At 38.9% G+C, this 21,294-nt stretch overlaps 1 protein-coding gene across 1 annotated transcript; it reads right to left on the minus strand.

Moving 5' to 3' along the window:
- Window positions 1-580: 580 nt before the first annotated feature.
- Window positions 581-20,082, minus strand: rab15 (RAB15, member RAS oncogene family; the record flags this gene model as incomplete). The annotated part of the gene is made up of 7 exons (XM_083899162.1): window positions 581-742; window positions 1,910-1,975; window positions 3,132-3,221; window positions 3,741-3,818; window positions 4,995-5,055; window positions 5,377-5,437; window positions 19,959-20,082. 7 exons carry the CDS (start codon window positions 20,080-20,082, stop codon window positions 581-583), a joined length of 642 nt encoding a protein of 213 aa, XP_083755288.1.
- Window positions 20,083-21,294: the final 1,212 nt, after the last annotated feature.

Below are 21,294 nucleotides of genomic sequence, written 5' to 3' on the forward strand. Positions count from 1 at the left end.
TAGTATTTCTTCATTTTAAATGATTTTATCATGCAGGATACTGGAAGTTACTCACTCATTAGGACACTTCCTGGCCCTTCTATGGTTAAAATAACATTTCTGAGGCTCAGATATTAAAGGGTTAATACTGTATGTGATGCACAAAATGTTAAAAGTCTTCTAATCATCGCCTTGAGCTCTTGAAATAAGATGAAAAACCACAGGTTGCAGACCCCTGAGTTTGGAGAAAGGCTGCAGGTGCAAAAACACTGACAAAAAAAGCTCATTGTGTGGATTTAAAAGAAACACAATACTCAGAGTTTAGTTTTCTAAGAGAGTTCAGGAGCTTATTTGGTCAAATCACAGAAACGATGATGAGGAGGAGGAGGAGGAGGAGGAGGAGGAGGAGGGCGCGAGGAAAACCTTGACATTCAGAGCTTGAGTTGTTTTATTCACCGCACACTCTGCTTTTCAGTCCTGAATGTACCAAAGTATATCAACCTGATACAAAACAAGATGCTTTTTGTGTGTCCAAAGTGAGCGGTGACCAAAAATAAATGTGAATAAATGAACGGACCCACGGTGTCAGACAGCGCCCCCTTTAACACCAGCAGCCTTTGCGCTGGTCGTCGGGTGTGCCGTCACACAGTCCCTCCTCCTGCTCCAGAGCGGTCAGGTCCAGCTCGTCGTTGTCCGACATCCGCAGAAGATCCAGGTCCTTTTTATTGGCCGCCAGCACCTGCTCTGCCAGTCTGGTGAAAGTCTTAGGAGGTTGGAGGGGAAGAAGAAGAAGAAGAAGAAGCAGCAGCAGCCGAGGGAGGACCAGACCAAAGGAAATTTGAAATGAAAAGAGTTTGAAATGTCAAATGTTCCTAAACTGCGTTTCGAAAGATCACGTAAACACGCTTACGCTTAAAGGACGCTGGAAAAGTTGGCGTATTGGAAAACGTGAAAGCGAATAAGCGAAGAAACGGTGGACGAGAGGCGGTAAAGTACGAACAGTCCTATCGTGTCCTCAGTTAAGGTTAAAGAAGAGCTAAGGATATACTGAATGGCCACCAGGAGGCGACCCTGCTAGTTTGAATAGAAGTCTTATGTTATCCTCTATATACTCTACGCAAAAGATGGAGAAGGACGAATCCTTTTTGTCCAGAATTTGCGATCATTATTCGGGAGCAATACCACTGCAAACTGCGGGAGGCAGTATTGAGTCAATTGTCCGATCATCGCGACATGCGAAAATATTGAAAACTGTTGTCGTATCGATCTCCCGCAATGGCAAATGAGCTAATGTTGACGCCATGTTTGTTGACGCCTGTAACTCGGCACTGCCCTCTAGAGGAAGAAAAATGTAGTATGAATTGGCCTTTAGTCGCTTCTTTCAGGTCTTTTTCCAGTAGAACATGATGTAAATTTCTTAAATCCTTTTTATCCGTCATTTGCGATCATTTCCGGAGCAATACCACTGCAAACTGTGGGAGGCAGTATTGAGTCAATCGTCCGATCAATCAGGAAGACGTAAAATTGTCAAGAGTCACGGCGCACATACGAAAATACTGAAAACTATTGTCGTATCGATGTCCTTCAATGGCAAATGAACCAATGATGACGCCGTGTTTGTTGACGCCTGTAACTCGGCACTGCCCTCTAGAGGCTAAAGGTTTCAGATCTTATTCAATAGAACATGATGTCAATTTCTTAAAATGAGTAAAATTGACGATAAATTACAGCCCATAATGAGTGGACACCAGTGTGATTGACAGCTAGCATCGTCCAATAGGAGCCTGGCTGCTGGTTGGATGAACGGTAGTCTCTCGTTTATATTCGCTGAACAGCAGTGGATGCAAACAAACAAACAAACAAACAAACAAACAAACAGTAGACGGCGACATGCAGAGAATCTCTATGGAAACGGAGCGAGTGAACTCACCTCTGTTATATTATGGTTGGTGAAGGCACTTGTCTCGAAGAAGTCCATCCCATAAGCCTGAGCCAACTGCAGAGACAGGTGACAGCGTCAGACGTATTCATGAGTGTCTGCTGCTGGACTGATATGGTGACTGTTTTCTTATATATATATATATATATATATATATATATATATATATATACATATATATATATATATATATATATACATATATATAATAGAAAATGTGAGGAAATGTGAGGCACTCTGTCTCTGAGATCAGAGCTGAGCCTTTACAGCTTGTTTATGGGATTAAATGAGTCATTTTCTAACAGGATGAGATGAAACCTTTGGTAAAATCAGGTTCACTTCTGTCTCAGTCCGACCCAAATGTGGAAAAATCTGTAGCTGACTTAATCGCGTTGCATCCAGAGCTTCAGATTTGTGCAGAGGATACAGAAATTGTCGCTTTTCCACTACACGGTTCCAGCACGGCTCGGCTCTTACTTGTTTTTCTTGGCTTTTCCATTAATTCGATAGATTTTTTTAAAATAGCTGCTCTGACGAGGTTCCAAGCGAGCTGAGCCGATACTAAAATGTGACGTGCACAGACTGTCAAGAGACTGATTGGTCAGAGAGAGTCGTGAGCGCGATGTCCGACACAAGAATCCAACCGAACAATCCCGAACTGTAGATTAAAGTTAAAAAGACTTAAAACATGTGAAAACTTGCGTTAATCTGCAACATTTAGCAAAGAAAATGTCGAAAATCTTCACTATTTAACACCAGAGGAGTCTGCTGGATTTAGTGACAGCACTGCCGATCACGACTCGTTCAAGTACTGAACGGATCTTTTTAACAAACTGATTCTAATGATTCGGTAACACCGAAAACAACTGCTTTGCTCGTCACTAGTTTGTGTGTTTGTGTCGCTTATAAAACGACGTCAGGGCGGTTTTCACGCAGCCGCGCTATGACGTCATAGTGATGGAAAAACAATACCAAACCGAGTCATGCCGAGCGAGCCGTGCTGGAACCGTATCGTGGAAAATCGCTATAAGACGGCAGAGTCTGCTGCAGATCCTGCTACGGCCTGATTTCCACCCGTGATTTTAAAGGATCTAAAAGATTTTATGAATCTAAATTGCATCTTTCAAATGAAGATCTACATATATATTCATTATATATATATATTTTATTGATGATTTAGTTGTTGTTAGGTGACCTGGGTGATGAACTGTACCTTGACGCCTTGCTCCGTGGCCACCTGCCTCTTGTCCACCTCGTCCGACTTGTTCCCCACGAGGATCTTCTGGACCTTTTCAGGAGCGTACTGCAGACGTGTGTGTGTGTGTGTGTGTGTGTGTGTGTGTGTGTGTGTGTGTGTGTGTGTGTGTGTGTGTGTGTGTGTGTGTGTGTGTGTGTGTGGCATAGTCACAGATAAGCGTTTGCAGAAATAATGAAAAACACAGTGTTACAGGAGGGATGAGACGATGGGGGAAAATGTCAAGGGAACGCAGACGCGAACAAAACACAGCGGAGTGACAGCGCTCACAGGAAATGAGTCTCAGATGAACGATAAGCGGGGAAGCGTTGGCCAAGATCAATACGGCGTGTAACCCGCGGAGGAAATGAGGCTGATAATTGCTAAATTAATAGAGAATAAACTGGGTGTGAGACTGAGGATGTTCTCCTGACAGCTGAATGTCAGGCCATAGCATTTGTGTGCGTTTATTACACCACGTCTCAGCGTCAGTTTTTGGCCCTTTCTGCAAAAACATCCACTGTGCGTGTGATTTATTGACTTTTTCAAATCCCCCACATCATCATCCTCACCGTCGCCGTGACTCACCTCGTCCACGTCACTGGCCCATTTCATGATGTGCTGGAAGGATCGCTCGCTCGTGATGTCGTACACCAGGAAGATTCCCTGCACACAGGAAGTCAACGACTGAGAGGCCACAGTGAACGACGTCAAGCTTTAATTTGAAAAGCTCAGTAGAGGAAGACGACAGGAAGAACCGTACATGAACATGTATTCTTTCGAGAACTGAAACAGTTACTTGGTTTGAAGCTGTTTTCATGATTAAAGCAAGATTTCTGATCGTTTCAGCTTCTTAAATGTGAATATTTTCTTCATTTCTTTGCTCCATAAACAAAGAAATCACTTAAAACTGAGCAAAAACAAACACCGATCGACATTCTTTTTTAACGTTTTCTGACATTTTACGGACCAGTTATAAGACCATTATAAAAATAATCCTTAGTTGACAGCACAGGACTAATATGCTCATATTCATATTTCGGCTTTACTAAATGTCTCCTTATGTGTTGTTGAGTCAAAGTTTGCATATTTAAAAAAAGACAAAGAAAGAAGCAATAATTTGTGCAAAAAAAGTCACAAAATAGACCCGTTTTTCTTTTGTTTTTGTTCATAAAGCCAACTTTATATTTATGAAATTCGCAAATATGTCAAAGATTCTTCCGACGTAAACAAACTAGATCACCACTTATTTGTGATTTTACAGTCTAAGCCTCTGGTGAGATGACAACTCTTTCCTTCCAGTTTCTGGTAAATAGTTAATCACATTTCAAATGTTTTAAATCTCTTTATAAGTGAAAAAGAAAAACCTGAGGCTGGACAACAACTCAATAATATACTTTAATACCATGAGATCATTTTCTTATACGAATAAAAAACACTCAATAATGTAGTAGGAGTAAAATACACAATAAAACAAACAAATAAGATTGATTTAATTGATAAAACTGCCTCGTCCAAATCTATAATCTGACCCAAAACTAATCTGAACCTTGTGAGAATAACATTTTGACTTCACAAAGTTAATCTGAGCAAAAGTTGAGCAAGATAAAATTTAATTATTGGCCTATTATAAAGTTTAAAACCCACACGTTTTACTTCAAAGCAAAACTTAATCTCTAATTATCTGATATTCTTTACTGGATTAATACTTTAATCTCCTGGTTTTACTTTGATCCCTTATAATCTACCGTCCTGAGAAGCGTCAAGACATGCTAATGTGTGTTCATATTAAATTAAATAAAATTAATATACAGTCAAACAGTTAATAGTAAATATAAGTACCTGTGCTCTCCTGTAGTACTGCTTGGTGATGGTCTGGTACCTTTCTTGGCCTGCAGTGTCCCTGCACAAATAAACAGGATTATACCATAATAACACGGATTTCACATACAACTCAGTGGAACTTTATGACTATAAATATTGAACAATATTATATCTGCAAAACAAGAGCATGTAAGCATTTAAAATCACTGAAATTAGTATTAGAATTTTAATATTTACTTCCTAAAATGCCATAAATACAGAATATGCTATTGTAGTTTGTACTTTGGACACAAGGGACCTTTTTTATTACAACAAAGCCCAATAGGTGTGGTCTTATCTTGTTTTTTATTTCATATTGTTTATCTGATGTGAAGGACGACGAGGCCTTTGTGTCTCTTACCATATCTGTGCTCGCACTTTGATTCCATCTATTACTAGTGTTTTCATTTTGAAGTCGACGCCTGTCAGAGACACAGAGACACAGACACAGACACAGAGACACAGAGGACACAGTTAGTAAAGACAATACTAGAGCTGCATTTTTACAATAACCCACAATAATGTACAGAATAAACGTCTTTAGATGAAGGCAACATTAGATTTCATTGTTTGGTCAAAGCTTTAATGACCACACACTGTCATTATGTCTTTATTGCACTGCTCTCAAACACGTAGCCCTTTGTAAATATGTTTTAATTTTTCATATGTCGTATCAAAGCAAAGACTTTTATTTTGAAATGATCGTCAGGAATGTTGCTGGTGTGATATCATGATGGAATATGACTTAAATAATATGGACTTCAACAGTAATGTGACTTTATGAGTGTTGTTTTGTGTGTTTCTCATGCTTTTACTATGTAGTACTTTGAGATTATACTTTTTTTTCAAATGTAAAGTGTGATATAAATGAAATGCATTACTTTTTATTATATTTAGGGACCAAATGCACAAGGACGCCAAGTCCGACTGTAGTCTGACTAAGCGTATACATGCAGGAGTAATCGGACTATGAATCATATTATCCAGGTATTTTGGTCCAAATAAGACTAGCTTGATTTTAGTCTGACTAAATTTTGGTGCTTGCGCATAACGCCAAGTCTGACTCTAGTCTGACTTAGCGTATACAATCAGGAGTAATCAGACTATGAATCGTATTATCCAGGTATGTTAGTCCAACTAAGACTAGCTTAATTTTAGTCTGACTAAATTTTGGTGCTTGCCCATAACCCCAAGTCTGACTCTAGTCTGACTAAGAGTATACATGCAGGAGTAATCAGACTATGAATCGTATTATCCAGGTATGTTAGTCCGACTAAGACTAGCTTGATTTTAGTCTGACTAAATTTTGGTGCTTGCGCATAACCCCAAGTCTGACTCTAGTCTGACTAAGAGTATACAATCAGGAGTAATCGGACTATGAATCGTATTATCCAGGTATGTTAGTCCGACTAAGACTAGCTTAATTTTAGTCTGACTAAATTTTGGTGTTTGCACATAACCCCAAGTCTGACTCTAGTCTGACTAAGAGTATACATGCAGGAGTAATCAGACTATGAATCGTATTATCCAGGTATGTTAGTCCGACTAAGACTAGCTTAATTTTAGTCTGACTAAATTTTGGTGTTTGCACATAACCCCAAGTCTGACTCTAGTCTGACTAAGAGTATACATGCAGGAGTAATCAGACTATGAATCGTATTATCCAGGTATGTTAGTCCGACTAAGACTAGCTTGATTTCAGTCCGACTAAATTTTGGTGCTTGCCCATAACCCCAAGTCTGACTCTAGTCTGACTAAGAGTATACATGCAGGAGTAATCGGACTATGAATCAGATTATCCAGGAATGTTGGTCCGACTTAGATTAGCTTGATTTTAGTCCGACTAAATTTTGGTGCTTGAGCATAACGCCAAGTCTGACTGGGGTTCTTATATTTCTTGATGGATTTTTCATATATTTTTGTGATATTTACATCTTTGACATTCTCTCCTCTCTCCTCTTTCCTCACTTCTCATCTTTTCCTTCCCACATAATCGTCTCCTCACACTAATGCATTCCGAGTCAAACCCACAAACCAAACCCATGAGACTGGACGGGCAGCTGCTAATCCCTGAGAAATCAATTAACACCTCCCAATTAACCCGATGCTCAGCGTCAGCCACGTTTAACGTTGGACGTCACGCTGAGAGAAAGAGCCACTGAGTCCAATACTTTACATTCAGGGAAGTGGAAGAAACTGCAGATCGTGGTTTTCGTTATGTTCTGTTTATTTTTTACTTCTGCTGCAATTTCTGCAGCGTCTGGATCCTGTAATGTTGACACAGGCTTAACGGCTCACACACACACACACACACACACACACACACACACACACACACACACACACACACACACACACTGGCTGATTCTATGGGATTTTCCTTGTGTTTGCTGAGAACAAAGTTGGAGGAAGAAAAGAAGAAGACACCTGCACAGAGTTTAATCACTGATTAGAAGAAAGAAAGAAAGACAGTACGAGGCCTCATTTGAGTCTCGGGGCGGTGACCTTTGCATTTGGCGTGACTCCATTCAAAATAATACTAAGTGAAAGGTCAGCACGGCAATCAGCAGCCTGTCTGTGTCGCCCGAGGCCTCAGAGACTAATGGTCGCTGTCGTACCAGCGATCATTGTCCAGCTGTATTAGCGCTGTGTTAAACTCCTAAAGTGCAAATACAGACTGATGGGTTCTATAGATCAGGGGTTCCACCGAGTACCATCTACAAAAATGAATAAAGTTAGCTACAGACTCCTTTTTTACTAAGCCTTAACTTAAAATTGATCTTTTTAGATTGAGGTCATAGTCCGACTAAGACAGGCAAACTTGCTCCATGACTCCATGTGTACGTTGTCTCCTTCTACTTCCAGGTCAAAGACCGGTGAGGAAATTTTGGTGCATGCACAGAACTCCGAGTTCGACTCCAGTCCGACTATGCGTATACATGCAGGAATAATCGTACTATGAGACTATGAATCGTATAATACAGGTATGTTAGTCCGACTAAGACTAGCTTGATTTTAGTCTGATTAATTTTGGTGCATGTGCATAACGCCAAGTCCGACTTTAGTCTGACTAAGTGTATACATGCAGGAGTAATCGGACTATGAATCGTATTATCCAGGTATGTTAGTCCGACTAATACTAGCTTGATTTTAGTCGGACTAAATTTTGGTGCATGTGCATAACGCCAAGTCCGACTGTAGTCTGACTAAGCGTATACATGCAGGAGTAATCGGACTATGAATCGCATTATCCAGGTATGTTAGTCCGAATAAGACTAGCTTGATTTTAGTCGGACTAAATTGTATTGCTTGCGCATAACGCCATGTCAGACTCTAGTCTGACTTAGCGTATACATGCATGAGTAATCAGACTATGAATCGTATTATCCAGGTATGTTGGTCCAAATAAGACTAGCTTGTTTTTAGTCTGACTAAATGTTGGTGCTTGTGGATAACGCCAAGTCTGACTCTAGTCTGACTTAGCGTATACATGCAGGAGTAATCGGACTATGAGACTATGAATCGTATTATCCAGGTATGTTAGTCCGACCAAGAGTAGCTTGATTTTAGTCGGACTAAATTCTGACTCTAGTCTGACTAAGCGTATACATGCAGGAGTAATCGGACTATGAATCGTATTATCCAGGTACGTTAGTCCGACTAAGACTAGCTTGTTTTAAGTTGGACTAATGTGTTTACATGACATTAAGAAAACCGAATAAATGTCTTAGTCTGACTAAAATTGGACTTTTAACACGTATGTAAACACACTGAACCCAAACCCTCTGATTCGAGACAATCCTAGAGAACTCAGAGTGAAAAACAAACTTCTTCAAACATCAAGCGTTTATGGGGTGTTTTAAAAACCCGGGGTGACGTGGACGGCAGCTGTAGCCTCAACTGAATTCATGCGTTTTCAAATAATAACAAAGTAAGTGAAGCAGCCTGCAGTTGTGGGACTGTACTCAGAGCCCAGAGGAGGAGCACAACTGTCGTTCTCCTTCAGATCGCTTGATTTACGATATGCTTAAAAGGTCATTATGTAATCATTATTATCGACCAATGGCGCCAAAAGTTCCTGCGAACTATACTTTTAAAAGTAACGTGAATTAGATAAAAAAAAACTTCACCTCCACAGACATAAAACAGCAGAGAGTTGCTTCAGCAGTTACGTTAGGACCAACACTGTCTGCTCTCTGCTGCCTGCTGATTTTTACTGGGAATCCATTATCATTGCTTTTTAACGGCGGAGGAAAAATGAGATCATTTCACAGAAGCAGAAGCAGGCGAGCGGTAACGACTGTGGTGAAGAAGAAAAAGAAGAAATATGCATGAATGCACTCAGACACAATGGTTTCCTCATAATTAGAGGTTTTTATGTTCAGAAATTGTTCCGACGTGTTTCTAAATGCTATATTTGGGGCCACGATTGGGCAACGTGGACGAGAAATGATGTGCAAGAAGACACAGAGCACAACTTTATCTTTTAAAAAGTGTCAGGGGATGTAAAGATGGAGGACACAAATGCAGTTTGAGTAAAAAAAATGGACAAAAATAGTCATAAACCAATAAAAAAAAGGCCCAAAAAACTAAACAATAACAGAAAAAACCTTAAAACACAGGGAGCAGAGCAGCTGAGAACAGAGACTAAATACACAGGAACGCAGGTGAAACACATTAGGGCGGGGCAGGCGATCAACAGGGAAGACAGGAAGTCAAGCCTAACAAGGTGCACTCAATGGAAAAACTTCAAAATAAAACAGGAAATAAGGAACTGAAACAGAGTAAAGAAAACAGTTAAATAAAATCCGTCTAGATAATCCAAACAGAGCTGCAGTAGTGTAATAATATAATGGCGGTGGCCACTTTATTAGGTACACAGGAAACGTATAAAATAACACATAAGACTGTTTATTTCTACCTTGTGGCACTTTCTGCAAACACTGGCTGTGATGTGAGTTACAACATTTTTGAATCACTCTGACCTTGAGCATCAACACTGAATATTTTCTCTTTCGTGTCTTTAACCACGTCTATATGTATATATATATATATATATATATATACATATATATATATATATAAATGCACTGAAGTAGATATTTGTCTTCATTTGCTAGTTGTTGGAAACCCTGAAGTTTGGGGTCACTTACACAATTTTTTTGTAAAAATGAATAGAAAATATAGTCAAGACATTGACAAGATGAAAAATAATGATTTTTTTATTCAAACTTCCAAACTGTTTTCAGCTGTGCTGACATCATTGCACAAGGGTTTTCAAGGGTTTTCTAATCATCCAATAGCCTTTAGCAAACGCAATGTACCATTAGAACACTGGAAATGGGCCTCTATACACCTATGTACATATTCCATTAAAAACCAGACGTTTACCTCCATCTAAATTTTCCAAATCCTTCACAGTGAAGCGAGACAACAACAGAGAAGAGGAGGAGACGGCGGTTAATTTAACATGGCGGCGTTTCACGATTGAAAGCCGTGTAAATGTTAATGGGGAAACACGCCCAGAACTGACTCCACTGATTACCAGGACGACACACGTTCAACTGAGCAAGACGGATCAGGCGGTGTGTGTGTGTGTGTGTGTGTGTGTGTGTGTGTGTGTGTGTGTGTGTGGTAAATGGTGAAGGACGGCGCTAAATTATGTATGGACAGATGATGGAAGCTCTGGCGCCGACACACACACACACACGCACACACGCACACACACTGTCACATTAGTGTGGATCTCTGAGCCCTGACGATCACTACTGCACACAACCAGCTGCTGCTGCTGCTGCTGCCTTCAGGGACCGCAGGAGAACAAGGAACAAACATTTATTTATTTATTTATCTTTCAGTTTTTTTCCTCTCTTCTCAATTATAAACTTGTCAACAATCTGTCCGGAGACAATTTCATCTCCTCAAGGTTACAATTTCCTGCTCGTGGTGTGACACACACACGTCAATCCCTGCTGCGCTGATTTAAACGGAGGATGACATATATACACACTATCAGGCCACTTTATTAGGTACACTAGTGCACCTCAACACATTCAGGTGTGTAGACGTGGTCAAAATGACCTGATGTCGATCAAACTGAGCAACAGAATGAGTAAGATATTATGATTTAAGTGACTTTGAACGAATAATCACTTCAAAATATTAAGCAGTTTTGTTTTCGACGACTCAGAATTCGCCTTTTTTATGCACTTTCGACAAATGTCTTGCTTTATAGAGAGGGGACAACATAGGCAGAGCATGAGTGTCCTTCACAAACAAAAGGAGAACATCATCCTTTTTGGTACATGAGGGCCACCATAGTTGCACACCTGAGAATCTGCAATCTACATAGATTTAAAAACTGGACAAATTGGTGTCTTGTCCTTATGTGACAAGTTGATTAGATCAAACTGATTAGATGTCTGAGTTTTTGAAAATGTCATCTTTTTTGGACATTTTTCCTTCATTTGAGGCCAGAAATTGACACCAGAATTAATTTAAACCTGTATTTTGTCTATTTAATAGCTTAAAACTATGAGCAACAAGTGTCCCCAGCTGTCTTCACAGGTCACGGACTACATTTTGACCTCTTTTGACCCAACTGAGCGTCTCTGTCAAATCCTCTGCTCCTGTAAGTCACAGGCTAAAAATACGACTTTTAAAAATCCACCTGAGCAGAAGAAGAACCATAGCCTGAAACTAAAGCTAGGCTTCTTCTTCTTCTACTTCTTCTTCTTCTACTTCTTTAGGAACAAAACATGTCGTAGCTGCCACTTTCTTACAATTCTTACAATGGTGACAGTGTTTACGTGAATGTCACCGCTAGCTCTGTAGCTACAGATGCTGGACGCTATCTATCACGGACCTTTAAAGGGGGAAATTCTGGTATTCTTCGACCGGGACCCTATGTTTTATAAATGTACGCGCCATTGTGAGTTATATCGATAAAAAGTGCTTGTTTTCAAGCCTCTCAGGTCTCGCGTTAGCTTGCGTAGCCTCGCCAGGGACGATCTACTCGACCAATTACGAATCTTTGTGAATCTTACGGCCCAGATTGAAAAATTACCAGAATTCACCCTTTAAATTTCACTGTTAGAAGTCGTAATTTTTGCACACAAACCAATAAGCGATAGTGAATTTGTCCTCTGCCTTTAACCTGTCCTTATTTATGCATCATTAGTGAACACGCGCAAGCTAGCTGCAGGAGCAGTGGAGTGCATGTAGCCAGATTGAAAAATACCAGAATTCACCCTTTACATTTCACTTTTAGAAGTCCATGATATAAATACAGTATATATATTTAGAAGTTCGTCATAGTGATTTTGTCCTCTGCCTTTAACCTGTCCTTATTACACATCATTAGTGAACACGCGCAAGCTAGCTGCAGGAGCAGTGAAGCGCACGTACCAGATTGAAAAATACTGGAATTCACCCTTTAAATTTCACTTTTAGAAGTCTATGATTTATACAGTATATATATGTTTAGAAGTTAGTCATAGTGATTTTGTCCTCTGCCTTTATCCTTATTACACATCATTAGTGAACACGCGCAAGCTAGCTGCAGGAGCAGTGGAGCACACTTCTCTGCACCAATGGGGGATTGGGTGCCTTGCTCAGGGGCAGTGAATCCCCTGGATTGAATCAGCGACTTCACTTCCCTCTCCTGTTGGCTGTAAACAGCTCAGCCATCATTACACTCTGTGTTCTGTGGTCAATCGCTCATCGTTATCCTCGCACAGACTTCTGCACCTCATCTATAAATCAATGCTTGGCCTGCAGCTGTGACTCATACGTCTGCTTTACTTCATCACGTCACACAGAAACGCTCACAGAGCTCGACAAAAAGAGCATTTTCTTTACTCTGCCTCTTCCACCTGGAACACTTTACGACAGGATCTGAAGTTGATTCCATTGGTGGAGTTCCATTTAATATTTAAGGGCATTTCAAAAAAAATAGATCTCCGGAAACTTGTTCCTGTTCTTAGCATTTTTGAATCTGCTCTTGTTACTCCATGCTTACGGTCTGTATTTATTAGTGGGCACGTTAGCGGCGGTTAGCGGTGTCAACGTTAACGCACGCTACCGCATGACGTCTTTCCATGACGACTGACCGTGAAAGACGCGCGTGACGTCTTGTTTTTAGGTTTTTTTACGATTACCAGTTAGCGTCGTTAGCTGCGTTAGCTCCTTTAGCGCCGTTAGTGCGCCTACAGTCGCTAAAAAGAGCAGCGCTACAAATAACCCATGTACTGCGTATGTGCGCTTCTGTTTTTAAAGTTTAGCGTTACTTTAGAGACTCGTTTTAACAATCGGGAGTCACGTACGTAAACATGACGTCACGCGCGTTAGCGTTGACGCCGTTAGCGGTGGTTCACGTGCCCAGCACTAGTATTTATATGGAGCTTTTCTAGTCTTTGCCATTCCCCCATCTTTCATATGTTAAGTGTACTTTGCTCAAGGGCACATAAAGACTAGCAGAGACAGGAATTTAACCCACAACCTTCCAAATGAAAGACAACTTGCTCAATACTCAACTCCTCACTGCTTACTTTCACTAAAGCACGTTTTATATCAGAAAATGACACTTTTGATACTTAAGTACAGTAAACGTCATGCACTTTAAGACTTTTACTTAAGTAATATTATGTACTTTTTACTACATTTTCTGGTTAAGATACTTATATTTAAGTTTCTCTTTAAAGGTACTTTATACAAGACTGTTAGAACGACTGTGTGTGGCTGTTGTGATGGATGTCAGACCTTCAGCGTGACGAGGTCACCGGGTCGTGATCACATCGACGCTACTGAGAACCTTCGCTCCTCGTGTCTTATCTCTGTTTTGACAGCGAGCAGCAACTCTGCAGTGACTCCAGGACCACTGCTGCATGAGCTGTGTGTGTGTGTGTGTGTGTGTGTGTGTTGTGTGTGTGTGTGTGTGTGTGTGTGTGTGTGTGTGTGTGTGTGTGTGTGTGTGTGTGTGTGTGTGTGTGTGTGTGTGTGTGTGTGTGTGTACTCGCTGGCCCATAACACAGTCAGTCTTACAGGGAACAGAGGGACCTGTCATAATAAAACAGGAACACATTTATTAATAGACTTTTAGCTTTAATGGTGAGCTGTAACCAGGGAAATAAAATCATCATCATCATCATCGTCATGGTGTCTTTTTGTTGATCCTATTATATACAAGGCAGGTTATGTATTTACTGGTATTCCTTTTTCTGTCTGAGCACTTCCTGTCATTTGTGAAGAAAAAAAAAGCCATGGAACTCTCTTTGTACTGTTACTTTAACACTAAAGGAGCCAAAAACACTTTAAATTGTGTTTATTTTAATTATTTTAGTATAACTAGAACACTAAAGGAACCAAAAACACTAAAATTGTGTTTATTTGAATTATTTTATTATAACTACAACACTGTAGGAACCAAAAACACTAAACACTATTTAATTATTTTAGTATAACACTTAAAGAGCCAAAAACAGTAAAATTGTGTTAAATTTCACTCCAATTCAATGTTACTTTGACATAAAAAGAGCTAAAAACACAAACATTTTTTGTTAAATTTCACTAATTTAAGTGCTACTTCAATACTAAGAGCCAAAAACACTAAAATTGTGTTACATTGAATTCTTTTAGTATAACTATAACACTTAAAGAGCCAAAAACACTAACAATTGTGTTACATTTCACACTTATAGTGTTCCTTTGACACAAAAAGAGCCAAACAGACTCTAAAATTGTGTTAAATTTCACTAATTTAAGTGTTACTTCAATACTAAGAGCCAAAAACATAAAAAAATGTGTTAAATTTCACTCATTTAATGTTACTTTGACACTAAAAGAGCCAAAAACACAAAAATTTAGTTTGTTTAATGTCACTTTGACACTTCAAGAGACAAACAGACTCTAAAATTGTGTTAAATTTCACTCGTTTAATGTTACTTTGACACTAAAAGAGGCAAACAGAAGTTAAAATTGTGTTAAATTTAACTCATTTACGTGTTACTTCAATACTAAGAGCCAAAAACACTAAGATTGTGTTAAATTTCACTCATTTAATACACAGTACATTTTCTTTCCTGAGCACTTCATTTGTGAAGAGTAAAGAAGAACTCACAGGCATAAACAACAGCCTTGACTTGTGTTTGAACCTAAACGTCAGTGCAGTTTAGTGTTAGTGAGATAATGAAGAGGAAAAACAGCGATGGACTGGACTGTAACAGAATGAATGAGGACAGAGAGAGACGGCCGTGAGAGACGATTAATGTCCTCACACCGTCAAGAGCCAGCGCCGTCACGGCCTCCTCTCGCGCCGCGGATCGATAAATAATTTCCCCGAACTTTGTGAGGCTTGTTTTAGTCTGAGGAGACGTCTGAATTACTGCAGGAGACATAAAAGAAGAAGAAGAAGAAGAAGAAGAAGAAGAAGAAGAAGTCCCAGAGCGACTGATAGAGACACAGTCTGCTGCTGCTCACTGTCCACCACTAATGTCAGGAGACTGCTGTGGACTTGTGAAGATGTCTTTATGTCAAAAGAACAACAACAACAAAAGACAGCACACACACACACACACACACACACACACACACACACACACACACACACACACACACAAAAAGGCAGATACCACTGAAAAACATCAAATAAAAGCTTTTCAATGTGCTGTTTCTCTGCAGGGTAAAGATTTCCTGTTGCTACAGGTGCAAGACTTCAACATAGCACTGGGCTGTTTCCACACAGTGTTTTTAATGACTCTTAAAAGAGTCGAAATGTAACTGTTTTAAATGTTTAAGTAGGACTTTATACCACAAATATAACACTATTCGACATAGAAAGAGCCAAATACACTAGAAACTAACTTTGTTTGTGTTACTCTAACACAATAAGAGTTAAATACAATCTGGAACTGCATTCAGATGAACTCTTTTAGTGTGTTTTAGCATTAAAACAGTCAAATACACTGTGGAACAGTGTTAAATTAGACGTGTGTATTGTGACTTTAACATTAAAGAGCCAAAAACACTCTAAAATTGTGTTAAATTTCACTATTTTAGTGTTACTTTGACACTAAAAGAGACTAACAGACTCTAAAATGTGTGTTAAATTTCACTAATTTAAGTGTTACTTCAATACTAAGAGCCGAAAACACTAAGATTGTGTTAAAATTCACTCATTTAATGTTACTTTGACACAAAAAGAACCAAACTGACTCTAAAATTGTGTTAAATGTCATTAGTTTAATGTTACTTTGACACTCAAAGAGTCAAACCAACTCAAAATTTGTGTTAAATGTCACTAATTTAAGTGTTAATTCGATACTAAGAGCCAAAAACAAAAAAGATTGTGTTAAATTTCACTCGTTTAATGTTAATTTGACACAAAAAGAGACACACACTCTAAAATGGTGTTAAATTTGACTCTATTAGTCTTACTTTGACACTAAAAGAGCCAAAACCACTAAAAGTGTGTTATATTACATTAGTTTACTGTTACTTTGACACTAAAAGAACCAAACTGACTCTAAAATTGTGTTAAATTTAACTCTATTAGTCTGACTTTGACACTAAAAGAGACAAAAACAGTTTGGAATGTTGCTAAATTCAACTTTTTTGGTGTGTTTTTTTTATTGGACGCAAAGAGAATGCAATCCCACGTTTAATTTATACATCAAAAAATGTTGAGCATTGGCGTTTTAAATAAATAAAAGCTGCATGGACACTGAGCGATCATAGAGCGGACCTTTAATGCCTCTACTGCTTCAGTGATGACACTGACCATCTTATTTCCTCTCAGATCACAACAGTATAAAGTCACATCCGTCTGCAGGTAACAGCCAATTACACGACTCATTGTCTCGCCCTTATCTGGACCATAATAACCTCTGTGTGCGTTTGGTTTTCTGCTGTTGTTTTTAATGAACAAAATCAAATGCCATGCTCATGCATTCAGGAGGAACAAATATCTCCCGACACAAACTACCGTACATCTCCTCACTCAGGCCGCGGGGATTTATTCTCCATTCTCCGTTTAATTAGTGCAAACACTGGCAGAAAGAAGACGCTACTTCAAACAAAAAGGAGTCAATGAAATGACTGCACACACACACACACACACACACACACACACACACACACACACACACACACACACACACAGAGAACAGGTGCTGCAGGAGATTAAACTCCACTGTAGCACAGAGAGAAGCAGGCAGAAGAAATACACAGGAAGCTTCATGTAACCACAAAGTGACGCTGTGGGTAATGTGCCTGTCATGGCTCTGGATCACACCACTGTGCAGAGTGATGCACACACACACACGCACGCACACATACACACACACACACACACACACACACACACACACACACACACACACACACACACACACACACACACACACACACACACTTTAAGACTCTCTGCTCAGTCAATACCAGATTCAGGGATGTGGCAAAAATGTGTGTGTGACTCACAACGCTGAGCCCCCGAGGCTCTCTCACTCACTCACTCACTCACTCACTCTCTCACTCACTCACTCACTCACTCACTCACTCACTCACTCACTCACTCACTCACTCACTCCCTCACTCACTCACTCACTCGCTCACTCACTCACTCACTGACCTCATACAATCTGCAATATCTTCAGAATATCTTCACGTCTTTTTGCCGTTAGAGCAAAAAAAATGTCAACGTTTGTCAGTCAAGTCGCTCACGATCCCCATACCAAAGTCCATAGAGAAAATCAGCGTTTTTAAGCAGCAGGGAGACACAGGAAGTGCTGCTCTACCGGTGTCTCGTTTATATTGTTTATGTCACTTATTTAAATAAGAATGAAGAACTTCAAACAGGAAGTTGCAAAATAACACATTTAAGCTCACTAATAGGAGTCAGAAATGGGTTAACAACTCCTGTGTGGCATGATGTTAAATCGTTGATTTTCTCTATGGAGTTTGGTGCAGGACAGTGAGTGGTTTAACCCTTTACGGTACACACCAAGAAAAAGCAAAGGAAAAAATATTTCTTTGCATGTTTTATTATTTTTATTTTATTTACTTATGATAACCATAACGACAATCAATATATATATATTTTTTTTAATTAGACCCTACAGTATTTTAGATACAGGCCTCTACCAAACGGTTGAGACGTCTGTTCATGACGTTGACATTGCATAATTCATTCAAGTCACATTAAGTGTTTGATGCATTTTTCAGTGAGATATAGTGACTTAAAGTGTGCTCGACCAAACGGTTGAGTAGTACTTTAAAGGGTTAAAGCAATTATGTTATTCAGTAAATCCTTTTCAACTCATAATACCGCCTTAAATATTGCACACTGGACCTTTAAAAGCCACTTGGAGAGTTGGAGCCACCACAACCAAAAACATGAATACATTTTTTTTAATTAAAAATATCTAGACTTGGTACCTTTCATTTAGGATAATATCTGGTTTATTTATTTGGCTTTTTCATGTTTAAGATGTAGAAACAGTGAAATTCACCAAAAGAAAAGGTCAAATTCTGCTGTTACGCTAATAATTAGGCTTAAAATTTAACTTTGTATGGATTTATGGACTTTCTCTGGATTAAAGTTATAATATTTAGTGGATTATTTTTACTGCAACAGCCTTAAAAACCAGGAAAATCATCACAGATACTTTATCGCAACACAACGATATCCAAACTCTAAGACGATATATTCTCTCACGTCAGGATGCAGATAAAATATGGATATATTTGTCCAGTCGTAGCATTAATTCACCTCTTCCCATCCTCAAATGAGAAAGTCGGTGCCAAACAGTAATATTTAGGAGCATTTAGCACCGACTTCCTCTGCTGCTGTCGACCCACTTCTTATTGTATGACTTGTTTATTTGTGTTGTTTATCTACGCTCTGCAGTATTCTACTGTTTTATTGTCTGTTTTTTTAGGTCTACACTGTAAAAAATAAAACTCAACATTTCAAGGCAAATTGCTGCAATCAATCAATTTTTTGAGTTTACAGCCCAACAAAAAAAAAAGTGCTATCAACTAATATTATTTTGTTTGACGAACTTGTAAATTAGAATTGTGCCAACTCAAAATTCTAATTTTAATTTTTTTAATTTTTTTTTTTTACATTATCTGAACAATATTGGTTAACCAAACTGTTTGAAAAGAGAATTTTGAGGGTTTTTTTCTTCAAAATTGGCTTGAAATTTTGACTTTTCTCAACTTTTTTTTTTATTTTATTTTTTTTACAGTGTTTTAGGTCTCATTTTTTTATATTTTATGTGTTTTATTTAGGGGCAGCATGATTTTTGCATAAATATCTTTACAAATTTTGATTATTTTTTGACAGAAATTGTGATATGATTCACGATATAAGAGGGGATTATTACTTTTTATTTAATAAGGATTTACTGTGTGATATTTGTGCCAAGAATACAATATTTAATCTAAAATCTACACATTTTGGCTTTAAGAAATATTGTTTCAGCTGTTGTTGTGTTTTTAAGGGCTTCATAAATAAAGTTGGATTGAATTAAAGTCATGTGGATGAATGACTGCCAGGTGTCAGATCTCTCTCCCCCCTCAGGACTTCTTCTTTCAACCAATGTGCAATCACATGGATTTGAAATTAATCCACTCCTGTAATGAACTGACTACAGTAATAAAACATGATCAGGCGCCAATAATGGAATAATAAATAAATATAAAACATCCAGTGGCCCCACACACACACATACAGGGAGGGAAGAGAAAGAAAGAGACTGTGTATGTGTGTGTGTGTGTGTGTGTGTGTGTGTGTGTGTGTGTGTGTGTGTGTGTGTGTGTGTGTGTGTGTGTGTGTGTGTGTGCTGCGCATGTGACATGATGAACAGAAGATGATGAAGAAGAAGAGAAACACAAACCGGATGTGCTGGTTTAAACACAGGTGATGAATAAAACGCATCTTACCGATGGTGGAGATGTGAGACGGGTGAAACTCGTTGTCCGTGAATCTGCACAGCAAACATGTTTTCCCAACACCGGAATCTCCGAGGAGCAGGAGTCGGAAGAGAACATCGTACTGTTTAGCCATATTTTTTTTTTATTGTATGTTTTTTTTTTTTTTTTGTAATAATAAAATAATTAAGAAATAAATTGGGCAGCTAACTCAGGGATGGATGTGTAAAGCCCCTCCAGCTGCTCGCCATGTCGGCTCAGAGGTGCAGCATGAGCCGCCGGCTTTGTTTCTTTCTGTTGGGTGAACGCGGGTGAAGATGATGATGATGATGCTCCAGATTCCCAGGCTGCCTCCAGCTTCCAGTGGGTGCGGTGGTGGACCATTGTCAAGGCAACAAGGAGCAGACACTTCCGGTGGCGCTTTTCAACATAAAAGCCCGAGCTACTGCTACTGTTCCCCTTGTAAACTGTCAGATTTGTGTGAGTAAAAACAAGAAGAGTGTGCAAAATAATCACAAAGAATCCTTCTTTCACTATCAAACCCATTATATAGTATTACATATTATTGACTTTATTGTATTTTATTCATCTTATTCATGTATGACTGTTACTTTTATCCCAGTCTTTTAATAATTTTTTCGTAGTTTTTTTTTTTTATTTCGCGTGTATTTGTGGTCTCATGTTAGCTTTATTTATTTTTATCTATTTTTTATTCTGTACAGCACTTTGGATCAATGTGTGTTTTTAAATCAGGGCTGAAATAATTGATTGAAAGGATTGAGATTGACATGCCTCAACATTTTTACGTATTATTACTCATTAATAGAATAATACATTTGGAATATCAGGACTGTCTCTTTAAATTATATATAGAGAAGAATATAAATATTAAAAATTCTATAATTGTTTACATAATTTGATGAGTGAGTTGTGTTGCATGTGCCATGTCATACAATCTAACAACAGGAACAAGTATTGTGATCTTATTACTTTGTAAATAGTTAATAAAGTACCGTTTGTGTGGATTACAACGATGTATAGTCTTATGTGTGTTATTTTATTTTGAAAACCACAGGGCACCATGTCTTGTATGTCCGGTTTGCAATTGCTTGACTTGAGTTGAAATAATACGCGCGAATGTATTGTTTCTTTCGGCGTCAATAATAAAAACACGAAGTAAAGATAATGATTAAAATCGCATCAATATAAACTCGTATTTTCAAATGTAATCAATGTAATCGCACGACAGCCGTGAGACATGTTTGTTCCCTTGGAGACGCCGTAGCTGCCGTGCGCGTAGTTTCCGCCCACTCCACCCTCAGCCGGAAGTGAGCGGACTCAGGGGAAA

The sequence above is a fragment of the Microchirus variegatus genome (genome assembly GCF_963457635.1).
Source record: "Microchirus variegatus genome assembly, chromosome: 12".
In the NCBI taxonomy this organism is placed as follows: domain Eukaryota; kingdom Metazoa; phylum Chordata; class Actinopteri; order Pleuronectiformes; family Soleidae; genus Microchirus; species Microchirus variegatus.